Source organism: Poecilia reticulata, linkage group LG9 (genome assembly GCF_000633615.1).
Source record: "Poecilia reticulata strain Guanapo linkage group LG9, Guppy_female_1.0+MT, whole genome shotgun sequence".
Classification (NCBI taxonomy): Eukaryota; Metazoa; Chordata; class Actinopteri; order Cyprinodontiformes; family Poeciliidae; genus Poecilia; species Poecilia reticulata.
Window position 1 is genome coordinate 8,049,329 of NC_024339.1, and position 12,701 is coordinate 8,062,029.

Consider the following 12,701-nt stretch of genomic DNA (forward strand, 5'->3'; position numbering starts at 1 on the left):
GCAACATTGAGACTGATTCTGATGGGTTCACCTTGTTACATAATCATGAAATAATTAAATACATACTAAAATAATTATTTTTTTGTTTTAAAAATAGTAACAAATGAGAGCGATATTATTAGTTATGTAATCAGTTTTTAATAATATAAATACAAACAGAGAATGTTTGTTGATTTTTTATTTGTTTTATATTTGTATTCACAATTGTATTGTTTATTTTGATGTTTATTTAAGGATTTATTTACTGGCGGAACGGTGCCTTTGGCCCTCCTAAAGTCCTTGCCGTCGACTTTTACTTTGAAAGCAGAGAAGCGGAAGTAGTGTGTGTAATGCACGTGCGCTGCCTCCGTGGTGTGGAGAATATGTATACTCTCAGATTTAAGAGGGGGAGGTTTGCAGCTGCCCGGGACTCTCTCGTTGTGGAATAGCATTTATCTGCCAGGAATGGTCAAATAATATTTTTCAGGAATAATTTTAGAGCTACTTTGCCTTCTGAACAGCTCAACACGGAGCGGACTTTTCTTCCCGGGTGTCTCGTTGGCGTGAGTTGGAGAAGTTTAGGACGCAGTCTCTACAAGTGAGGAGCGTAGATTTCATCGCGTGCGAGACGTGTTAGGATAAAGGGACTACAAAAAACTGCCCTCGCTTAGTTTCTTCGGACCTGATTAGCTTAGGTAAGACAGAGTAAAATGTGCTAAACGAAATAACAAGCCGAACTTAAATGATTGAAATCACAAACATCAACAACCAAAAAAGAAACCTTGTTTTTTAAACCATTTTTTTTTTCGCCCTGAGTTGGGGCTACATTCTTTTCGTCCATCGCAGAAGTTTGTCTGAGATATGCGCAAACTTGTTAGCTAAAGCTCGACGCGGCAGAGCTTCGTTAACGGACCCAACTTTAAAGGCTGGATACTGAGTTTTTGGTAGTTTTTGTTTTTTTTCTCCCTGGAAGTTTTCCTGCATCCAATCTCAGCTCAGGACTCTTCTCTGTTCCTCTGACCAACTCTGGCTGTTTCACAGCTGCCCGCCACCAAGGTGAGCTGCTAGTTTTATTCCCTCTCTCTTTGATTCGGCTTCATTTTACTGTTTGTTTACCTGTTTAAGGGGTTAGCCATTGTTTTGTCGCGGGCCTAAGTTAATGCTATTAAAGAGACTTATTTGCTAAAAAACAGAGGGTTGGAGAAAGAGCGACTGTCCTTGAGATAATAATGCTTTTGTTTGCAAAGTATGTCTTGCTTCAAGACGCTTATTATGCTTGTAAGATGCACCTTATCAGTGGATTTGATTGCAGCCACACTAGATCCCTCTCTCCCATGGTTGTAAATCAAATTGTAACTTTTTCAAAGAAAAGTTTTGCATCAGTCCTGCTAAATCTAAAGACTGAGGCATTTTTATATATATATATATACAACAGAAAACCAGTTTGATTCTCGTATCCTCAAACAGTAATGGTACTTTTCTGCTTGAGAATGCATCACACCAGGCTGCCTGGTTTAAAATGTCAGTGGATGACTCTTGTTGGTCAGTGTAACATCTGTAATGAAGGCTGGGCTTGATGTTATGTAGAGCTCTAAATGTGGTGTTATAAAAGGAGAGGGAGAGAAGATGTGTGGTTTGGAGAAGAATCTGCATGTCTACTGGAGGTTCATCAATAGAAGGGGGGGTGGTGGTTTTTTTTAAGCATATAAAAAGAATTGAGGAATAGTTTTAACATTTATAAATTATGTTCAACATAAACCGTGTATGAGTGCAGTTCTCTTTCTGATAGGTGTATTTGTCAGAAATATGTTCCAGCCTTTTTAAGACTTGATTTGTTTACCCCTTTTTTAAGCATATGGTGTCCGTCTTGTATGGTCGAAAAAACAAAAGAAAAGAAGTTTGAGTGGCAAACCAAATGGTAGAGTGTCGGATGCCTTGTACCTATTGTCTTTACATTTCAGTCTAATCACATGACACCTGATATGGTGCTGGTGTTGGACCCCTGTTACAGATTGTGTGGCTGCAAGGTAAAAAAAAAAGAAGAAGCAGGAAGGTGTCTTGTTTTTGTAAAAACAGTAGCCTCGGGTGGAATGGTCTGATGCTCTTGGGTCCACTGGGCTGCAGGCCGGCCTGTTGCTGCTAGCTGCAAGCCCAGGCTGAAGTGGAAAAGGGTGGGGAGGCAGGGGGTACCGAATCGGGGAGCTGAGGAATTTTATGCATGGGTGGCGGTGAATGGTAATTATGGTGCGGGCTGTGTGATGGGTTAGGCCTGTAACCTTTGTCTTTGTATAATGAGAGCAGCTAAATGTGTCATGCATGTCCTAATCAGTTTAGTATAACCCCTTTTTATTTCTGGCCGACGTCCAGCGAAATACTTTGATCGCTTCAGACGGTGGGCGACAAAGCGGGATCTTACCAAAACGCTTAGTGATCCACTGAAAGGATTCTCGGTCAAATGTGAGTTTTGTAGGTTTGTAAAACTTTGTGTTGAAGCCCCGTGTCTTGTTTTTAGCACTAATGCACGTTGACGGCACCGAACAGCAGACCTCTTTGAGTTTTTACAGATTTAAACTTGTATCTAGAAAAAGTGGAATTTGTTTATTTAAAAAAGTCAAAGTTGAATTTAAAAAAAAATTAGTTTCCAGGAAATTTTGGCAGAAAGTAAAGGATGCTGCTAAGAAAGAGCAGGTCACTACATGCCACATTCCTGTCTCAGACTCCTTTTAGTGGCGCTTATCTGCAATAAATGGCAGTATGGTTTCTACAAACAACAAATCACATGAAATTCAACTTGTTGAACGAAGATATTTCCTTTTCAAATTAGAAACGATCACATAGTTGATGCAAATATCCATATAGGCAATTCTTGGCTCATATTTGTTAAAAGATCAAGAGTCCTCATCATGTCAAATTTCAAATATTAGTATTTATATGAATTCATATCCATTACAATACATTTAAATTGTTTACTAAATCTGATGTGTCGAATCAGTTATGCTGTCGAAAGTTGTTGATAGGACATTAAACCTAAATGTAAAACTGCTACTGGTGAACATGCAGAAATGTTTTTTGTAATTTAAAATCACTGGAGTAAAACTTTCAAAAGAGAAGCGTGATCCATTTATAGATTTTTAGTTATGTGTGAATAGTTTACCCAGTACAGCTGGGCATTTATTGGAGCATTAACTCTTCTAGTACAAACAAATACTGAATGCAGAAAAAAAACAACTCCATTTTAAACTTGCATCTGCACCTAATCCTCCGTTTTCCTTAAAGCTTATAATATTTCATTCTCTTTTATGCACTTATGAGCTGAAACCCACATTTTTATGCTGCAATATTCACCTCTAATTCCCATTTGGAGAGTTAATGATCAGATAATCATCAGGCAGGGACCCATATGAACTTCTACAGAAAAGGCATTCTACACTTTCAGTGTTAAGGTCCAAAACCATACAGGCCTCTTAGGTCAAGATGAGTATTTTCCAGGAAACGGTAGCAGGTTTCCACGTTTAGCTCGTGCTCCCACCGGAGGGGAACATGACTAAGTTTTCTGTCACCCCTTTAAAGATCCTACTTTAAATATGGAGAGCCGGTGAAGGCCGGTGAAGCTGCTCCGCTGCAGTTTCCTCCTGTGTGGCAGCAGAGACGCTTGTCTTGGAGCGTTACCAAACATTGACTCGCAGCTTACAGAGCAGCGATGACCAAGCTTCTTTATCCCCTTCGGACCCCCCTCCTTGACCCAAGCTCAGCTGCTCCAACACTGGGCCATTCTTGGAAAGTGAAATTGAATTGGTTTTGAGGGGAACACAATGAGTGTTTCAGAGAGGAACATTCATAAAAGCGATTACCTCCAAAAGGAAACCACAGCTGCCTCTGGGCTGAGACTTTGTGTGTGCAAACGTCAATCAAGATGGGTGTTTTTTTGTTGTTTGTTTGTAACCCTGATTTTGTGACGAAGTTATTACATTTTCTGGATGATCTCAAGCTTGAGTTTCTTCAAAATGTCATAGGACCAAATGTCACTGTGGAAATGACGATTTTCTGTTTACTTTACAGGCTGGATGTTTCCCTTTTTGTTTTTTTTTAATTATTAGTATTTCTTGTAAGCGGTTTTAAGGGGGCGGGGGAACGAGGGGTTTATGCGTGTCGGTTTGGGCGAAGTGTTAAGCTGTGTGGACAGATGCTGCTGAAGTAATGATCCAAGCAGATGTGGCATGATGGGGTCACCCATGTGAGCGTGTTCCTGAGGGGACCAGGAGTCCCTGTAAGCCGTTCAGCTGAAAACAAAATGGGAAACGAGGTAGAATTGCTGCCTTTAAGTTCAAAACTTAACCATGTTCTTATCTTTCCAAAGCTATCTGAGCCTGTTGCAGTTTCTTATCTGTATTTTGTACCTTCATTGAAAAGTGCAGACAAGCAGAATGTTATCTTTTTTTGAGGGGGGTAAAGAAATCCTTGAGTGACAAGAATATTTGCTGTTTTGACAATGATAGAGTGTGGATGGGCTGGTATGACAACCATGTGAGCGAATAAGAAATTATTACCATTGTGTATTTAAAATAGATGGACAACAGTTCCTACTTATGTTGAAGTTATCCAATATATTGATTAGTAGAGTTCAAATTCTGTCATTTTTCTAATTTTTTTCCAGGTTTTGTTATTTTTCCTTCTTTTGTGCACAAACATGCTGAAAGTTGGCTGCTTAACGCATTCGCTTCCTGTAAGAAAGAGCAAAGCAGACTAGAGTTCAGACAAACATAAGGTAGAAAAAAGATGTTTTGTTTCAGCTAGAAATCTGTTTGGATGCCGTCTTAACTTTACAAAAAGCAAGTTCTGCTCTAAAAGACAAAAAACGTTACGGAATGGTGACCTCAATACAGCAGCTACATTTAATAGTGAAACTGTACTGGTAGGTGGTACACAGAAATGCAATCAATCCCATTTTTAAACCTAAAAACAGCACGGATTGATGGCTTTAGAGGCCTGGTGGGCCGGCCTGTCAGTCAAACCTCTCTCACGGGAGAGCAGAAGAGGACAGGGGCTGATTTGTGTACATTTGCTGAAGTGGATAAGATCGACTTCACATGCAAGTATCAGCCGATCACCGATCTCCCAAAGATTTAGGAATAAATTGGCCAATAAATTGGTGCACCGCTAGCTTCCAACTATCATCACATGCACTTTTTCACAGTAACAATAAACAAGATATCCGCAGTTGTTTAGAGTTTCAACTATGTTTGTAAAATAGCGCTAACTTCAAGAGTGATGGCTGGAGTTTTTGGTGACAGGAAATTTTTTGAAAGGTTCAATTTTTCCTTTGCTAGCTTGGATTTGGTTGCTTTGTTTTTTCTGGGTTTTTTTGTTTGAATTTTGAGCCATCTGAATAGCAGTGTGCAGCAGTAGGTGAACCACAGGCTGTGTGGCATCACAGTAAGCTCAGTGCAGCCAAAGAAAACGGGACATTCCTTCACTTTCATTGGCACCTCATAAAAAGGACTTTGTCTTTCTTTTTTTTTTTTTTTTATAGAGATATAATGGAAAATCTTCAGTTTTGTAGCCATAACTTTTTACATCCTTGGTCTGGATCCCAGTAACTGGTTTATGTCTAACATAGAGTTCATATTACTGGGATATTTCAGCTGTGGACCTGGAAAGAGTTGCATTTCAAGTTGAGATTCCTGCAGCATGATAAAAATAAATGCCTTTTTGCTTTGATAATCCTCCATCCTTGTTTTACTGTTTCTCCAGATATTGTTTTTAACTCATTTTCTTTCGTTTTTTTATTTTTATTTTTATAGTGTTGTGCTGTGAATGACGTGCAGCTGATGTCCCAGGCATCTGAATGGAGTTCCAGTCGTGTCAAAGCCGCCGGTTGTAGCTCCGTCAGCAGGATGCTGATGAGACCAAGTGCACTTCTGCTTCTGACTTTCTTCACCCAAGTCTTAAGGACCCATTGCCGGCCTGCTAACACAGATGAAGGTACGTTTGCTTAATTTATTTATTTAGTTTTGTACAGTGCTTCCTTTCCGTGCCCTAGTTTAACTGAGACCGACTAATCTTTACTGTGGCCTTAAGGAGGCTGTCCATTGATAAGCACAGCTTTGTTGTTGGGAAAGGAATGTAATCCCAACACGCCTTTGCAGAAGTCCGGTCTTTGTAGCGTCTCTGTTCGCTGACCACCCCAGTTGTTTTTTTTTTTTGTTGTTGTTTTTTTTCTCCTTCTTGTGACTTTGCGTTAAATGAGAACAGCGCTGTTTTCTCTGAGCTTATTAGCAATTACTTCACAACAAAACTAGCTAGCAGAGTTTTGTCTTATCTTCCTTTTTTAAAAAAAATTACAGTAAAGAATTTTGCCTCATCGGTTCCACGAGTTGAACTTTGAAAAGAGGAAAGAGGCGATGTAATCAAATCCTTAAAAATGTGTTCCTTGGTCTCGGTCCAGCAGTGTAATAGCCGCCAGGACTCGTGGGTAGATGGGCTGTTTATGCTCTGCACTCGGAAGTGGAAACCAACAAAAGAATATGATAAAGTTCAGCGTTATAATTGAAGTCGTTAGGCAAGAGGGTCTCTCTCCCCTTAAAATAAACTCAGTGTGGCTGCGTCGAAGGCAGCAGTGGGACAGGGAGGAGTAAATGACTCCCATGTGTAGCCCGAGGGCAGCTCCACGGCCTAGCAGCCGCTGCTTCTCTCCTCCTTTTGTAATGAAAAGGTATTTGTTGTCACTAAGAGGAGTTTACTGCTCTGGAACTATAAATTAGTGTTTTTAAAGAAAGGGTGCTACTTTAAACCTTCCCTTATCCTCAAGGTTAGTTTTTCTGAGTGGAGCGTTTGTCTTGTGAGGTGAGCCATAAATTTTCACTCGACTTGGGGAGGGGAAAGGAAAGGAGTCTGACGCTTTAAGACTCCACCCAGTTCTCGCTTGCCAAATGGCCAGGTACTATCTGTACGTCTATGCTTTTTTTTTTTTTTTTCTCCCCCACTTCCCCCTCTTTACATTTTGCTTGGGAATCCTTCACTCCCTCCTGGTCCCCTCCGCCTCCCTGCTGGGTGACGGATGGCTTCAGCTGTTGTCGAACAATCGCAACCACGGCATTTGGTTGCTTTACTTTTGTCTTTGTCAGAGAGACTAAATGTTTTTGTGGAAATGCTCTTATTTTATGCAAGTTGCATTGTTTTGCTTTTTTGGTTTGTTGTGTGATGTTCCCATAAGAAAAGAGCAAATTCAAATTTAGTTAAACAAATTAAGTTCATTCATGTTCTTGTGGGAGGAGGAGTTACAGCCATTCACACAGGTCCAGCCTTCCTAAATTTTCCTGCTGTGTGTTTCTGAAATCCTCATCTCAATTCTCTTCTATCCATCTGAAAAAAAAACAAAAAAAACGCCACTCTTAGGTTGATAATGTGACCCTTTTTCCCCCATATCTTTACTGATTCTTATGCAAATGATAAATTATTGTTTTTGTCCAGATATATTCTGCATTACATTTAATCTTTCCAGTTGTAGTCTAGAGATCTCTATCCAGTGAAAAAAAAAAAGTGTATAAATAACAATAAACAAAAACAATTTATTTATAGCTCCTAGCTGACATCGGCTGTTTGGGAACTGAATTGATGCTGCAATAAACAACCAATGTGACAAAAATATACTCCAGGCATGGAGAAACTGAATGCTTGGTACTTAAATAATTGGCTAAGATTCATTGGCGTCCAGACAATTATTGTGATGCACATAATGCAAAAAATTTTACTTGTGGCAATAAGCAACAAACCAATTAATCACACGATAAACGTAAACAAGCTCAATAATTTCCATTTGCACAATTTATTGTTTCTCTCTTTTCTCTCTTTCTACCAAAAACTGGGTGACAAAAATCTTCAGTCTGATGCTTTGGTCCCAACTAAACCTTTTCTTTAAAAGGACAATTTTGTTTACAGAGACTTTATAATTAATTTCATTTATTGTTTCTTTTGTTTATTTATTTTGGATATTTAACATATCTTCCATTTCCAGTGTTAAATGTTAATTAGAATTTACAATTTATTGATCTTTGAGAACGTGTTCTTGCATTAATAAGCCATTACATCACTTCAAAAGGGTCTCAAAACAACAATATTATTATTTATCACAATAACTTCTGGGACAATTTATTATCCAGCAAAATGTGTTATCATGCCAGGCTGACATATAATTTTATTTGTTTCATTTAATTGTGTACCCCTAATTAAATGAAACCTAGTTTTAAAACTGCTATATCACACACATTGCATGGGCTCCCTCTTATATAAAGGGGGATTTAAAATCTGCCACAAAATCTTGAGTACTAAAATGTACTTTTCAAGTACTTTATATATCAATTTATGTATTGTTGCTTAACTTCTTAAAAAAAACTGCGACTACATTTAAAATGAAATGAGCATAAAACTGTTGAAATTGTCATCTCTTGTGCCACACTTATTCCATAGATATTTTACGGTTTTTGAAAAGATAAAATATCTTGATGCTCACTGACGGCTTTGCTTTTCTTTTTCAGCGTTGAATGTTACAGTGATTATATCTGGCTGTAGAAATCTGTGCTTTTGGTTTTGCTGCGTCTGAAGACATCATGTCGAAGCTAAATGTAGTCGAGCTCATTTGAATGACACGGTAACCCTTGTAGCTGTCCCAAGTGCTAATCCATGCTGATTGTCTGTCGCTCATTTAAGAGTGAAAAGGTCCTCCACTGAAGTGCTTTCACCAACAACTCTCTCTCTCTCTCCCTCCATCTCTCTTTCTCTCCGTCTGAATTTTCTGCTGATTGCTATCGCGCGTTGTTTCGGTTTTTTGCTTCCTGTTGGTGCTGGCTTTTGTCGAATCAGTTCTTCCCTGCACATCAGTCGCTGTCTTCACCCTAAGGTAGTCATATTAGCAAAAACGATAATGATAATAAAGCAATAACGTTGCTTTTCTATATACAGTAACAGTGTGCCAACTAGCTTGACGTTTCTAAAATCTGCCATCACTCCGATGAGGACAGGAAATCCCAGAGGTCATTCAACCAGCATATTGCTTCCTATGTTGTGGCCAGCGAAAGTTCAGCTGAGTTAGTTGATCCTTCAGCTCCTCTGCCCAATCGCAACACACTCTGCGCTCAAAAATCCCTCTCACAGTTTTTGTGATTACTTTGATTACAAACGATGTCCGTCACTCTTAATAGATGGTTGACTGCCTCCATGTCTGAGCATTCCAGGTGGATTGTTTCTGAAACCGGTCTTTAATCCGTTTTTAATCCAATCAGAGTTGCAGCCAGATTAGCTGAGATGAAACATGAAGTTTAAAAACTTCGCTCTTACGATGTGATTTTTTTTTTACATCAACTTTTTGCTTGAATTTGAATGCGTTGTCACAGTTTGCTCTTGCTTTAAGATGAAAGTCTCTTAACGCAAAATGATCCTCCTCTAATAAAGGAAGAAGCCAATTTTATGGGTTTATGGGTGTTTTATGACACCTGGAGTCAAGATTAACAGCTGGGAAATTGACATCGTCTTATCAGTGGTGTCTCCATTGAATACAGACAAAATATATCTGACAGCTGTCACAGTCTTTGGGTTTATGGTTATGCCCAGGTCACTTATGTTATATCAAACCATTTAAATTGTGCAAGCAATCCTGGGATCCCTCTAGGAAACCTAATAAAAACCTTTTATTTCACCCTCCACTCAAGTAATCTGAAATAAAATTTGCTTGAGACTTGAACCGCTTTTATTTATTTATTTTTTATYATTAATTTTGGCATCAAATTAAGTGTTTACAAAAAGAAGTGCACAAAGAATGCTCTACATAAATTTTCAGCGAGTCTATATTGGAGAATGTTCTAGACTGGTAAAATATGAAAACACGTTTCCTACAGTTTGTGTAAATTAGAATAGTTTAATATGTGACTTGAAACTCATTGTTTTTGTGTTGTAAATCAGCATTTAAAACACAAAAACATTTTTTAAAGAAACAATCTTCCTTTTCACCAACATTGTTTGCAAGGATTCAGATTTGAGTGCTGTGAGCGTTGGGTTTTCATTGCCAATGTTTACCCTTTTCTTTCAGGCATTACCTTTTCCAGGTTTCATTTGTAGCGTCATGGAAACAGACCAAACGAGACGGATGTGGAAAAACGTATTAAAAACAGCTCCACTTGTTGTGTTTACTAGCACAGAAAGCAAAGTTGCGCGCTCTCAAAGTGAACCTCTCCATCAAATTTCTTTTTTTCTTAATGATCCTAATTTTTTATTGATTTTTCCAATCTGCTTGGATGCACAAAAAACAACTCCTCTTAAAAAAAAACTTCTTAAAATTCCGTTTGTTTCTTGACTAGAAGTGCAAACAAATCTAGAAAATTATCTTTCCTAAATATCTTTGTTGGTGCTGATGGGACTGATTGGAAAATTCTTAAATTCGCTTACGTTCTTTATCTGGAAAGCCTCTCTGCCATCATCCTAATCCAAAACATTATTATTATTCCCAATCAGAGGAAAAATGTTGGTCAAATCAAAAGATGAAGTTGTACCTAAATCTGATAATTGTGTGGTTAATATTGGACTTAACTATAAATATTTTAATGTAAGCCAGTTATTGAAACAAGAATTTGTCTGCTTAGCTGAGATTGTGATGTTTTTTCCCCTCAGCAGATCTCTATCAGTGCCTGAATAAGTTTCATTCATGTAGTTATTTTGGTTCGTCTTGAGTGGACGGTGCCTTTTTTTTAAACTTGCAAATGTGTGATGTAATTTGTGATCTTTCTCCCTTTAACTGCCTAACAGAGCGGCCTAAAGTCTGCCTCTTCCTCCTTCCCTGCGCTGGTTCTGGTTTTGAGGAGAAAGTTGATCCTACCCCCTGGCCCCCTTTTCCTGCTGGGATTAAGGGCCTGTCAGACATATGTGATCCAGGAAATACCTTTACTAGGCCCAAGTGGGGTCACCATAGCAACTGGCACTAGAACCTGCCACTGCAGGCCCCGCTCTTACTCGCTCCTGTGCACATGCTCAGTGGCCTGCTCTCCCCGTTCCCTCTTCCTCTGTATTGTTTGAAGTCCTTTGTTGTCATGGTGGGAGGGATTAGTCTGGCTTGCGGATGTTTTCCTCATGTTTTTTTTTCTCTCTCTCTGTATACATGTGCTCTCTGGTTTTGATCAGGGGGAAACATGTTCAAGAAGAATCACACAATGTACTTTGGAAACTGTTCAGTGTAATCTCATGCTGGGGGATTGTTTACGACTATGGTATTTGATTATCTAATTCAATTTTTGGGATGATGGTAAAGGGGCCGTGTTGGTAATGGGGGAAAAAAGAGGCTGCACTTTAGTGCCGCCTTAGGGGGACAGAGCTGAGTGAAATGGGAGGGAAGTGAGATTCAACCTACAAATTGTTGCTAGTTGATTTTTTTTCTTTTTTTGTTTTACTTTTTTTGCCAAATTGTTCAATTTGATAAATAATGTCTAGGAGTGGTTTTATCCAGAGTATTTAAGTAAAGGAGTGCAATCCTAAAGCAAGAATTGTCAGCGAGTAGGTCAGTGATGCTCTTTTTACCTTTTGTGTTACAAGACAAACAACAGCACCGTGATGGACAATGTGTCAGTATAATTGGTTTATCCCTCCTTCTAGCGGTCTGCTTAGTCATTTAGAACAACTGGGGCTCAGGTGTCTCTCTTCGTGACATCTCTCCTCCTTTCATTCCCATAATTGAATTTCTCCTCTCTTTCCCAAGGAGATCCTTTTTTTTCCGTCTGATATGGAGCCTTGACGAACTTGAGATGCAATTTAATTATGTGGACAGGTTATAAAGAAGTGGTAAATAGACACAAAGAAAGTATTTTGTTTGAAACCCATCTTGGTTTACAGTTGAGATAAAGTGTTGTTTTTCTGCAAAATAGGTTTCTCCATCACACACATTTAATGAGTCTTGTTGTTTGTATGCACAGAGGCATGGCTGGGAGTCCATATTATTTCAAAGTTGAACACACACCGTGCTTTGAACGTCTTCTGCAGGTGATTAAGGTGATCTTGATCAGTGCAGCCGGTAATCATGTTGTGCTTCCTGTGCAGTCTCTGTGGAGGCAGAGCTGTTCACCCTGTATCCCGGGAAGCGCCTGGATCTGAGCTGCTCTCCCAAGGACTCGCCCCACACCGTCAACTGGACCAAGGACCATGTCGTCGTCGTGGACGGAGAACACACGCGCATTCGCAACGGCCAGCTGGAGATCGAGGCGGTGGAGCCCACCGACTCCGGCTTGTACGCGTGCACCACCTTTGGCAACCACAGCGTCTACTTTAATGTCTCAGGTAAAAAATGCAAAAACGGAAGTTTTTTGTGTTCACATAGGGGAAAAAAACGAAGAAAAAAATGTGCTGCAAGTTGTTGATAGATTAACTAGTTTTGATTTCTGCAGAAAATGGGGAAAATGTTCTACATTTAGATGTCGTCTGTGACTTTATTTTACATCTGGCAAAGCTGCGTTATGTATTCTGTATGTAACATTGCCGTAATTAATTCCCTCTCTTCTCTAGTTGATGCTTCGGCCTCATCTGAAGATGATGATGAGGAGGAAGAGTCTTCATCGGAGGAAAATAAACTGTTGACCAGTGAGAAGCTGATGCGTAAGTGGCTGTATATATTCACCAAACCCACTGGTGGATTACTGACTCACCCAAAATGAGCTTCTGAGTAACGGTTACAGGCATGTCATCTGAGC

General features: G+C 39.3%; 1 protein-coding gene across 5 annotated transcripts in view; it reads left to right on the top strand.

Annotated features, from left to right (window-relative positions):
- Window positions 1–366: 366 nt before the first annotated feature.
- The window catches only part of fgfr1a (fibroblast growth factor receptor 1a), a 33,055-nt gene continuing 20,720 nt past the window's right edge, over window positions 367–12,701 (top strand). For 2 of the 5 annotated variants that reach the window (XM_008417506.2, XM_008417509.2), the window contains exons 1-4: window positions 367–1,035; window positions 5,781–5,961; window positions 12,055–12,291; window positions 12,517–12,606. In XM_008417506.2, the coding sequence (XP_008415728.1) occupies window positions 5,808–5,961; window positions 12,055–12,291; window positions 12,517–12,606 (481 nt within the window). In that variant the 5' untranslated portion in view covers window positions 367–1,035; window positions 5,781–5,807. The remainder of the gene's footprint in view (window positions 1,036–5,780; window positions 5,962–12,054; window positions 12,292–12,516; window positions 12,607–12,701) is intronic. The other 3 variants (XM_008417508.2, XM_008417511.2, XM_008417507.2) reach the window with 2 other exon arrangements.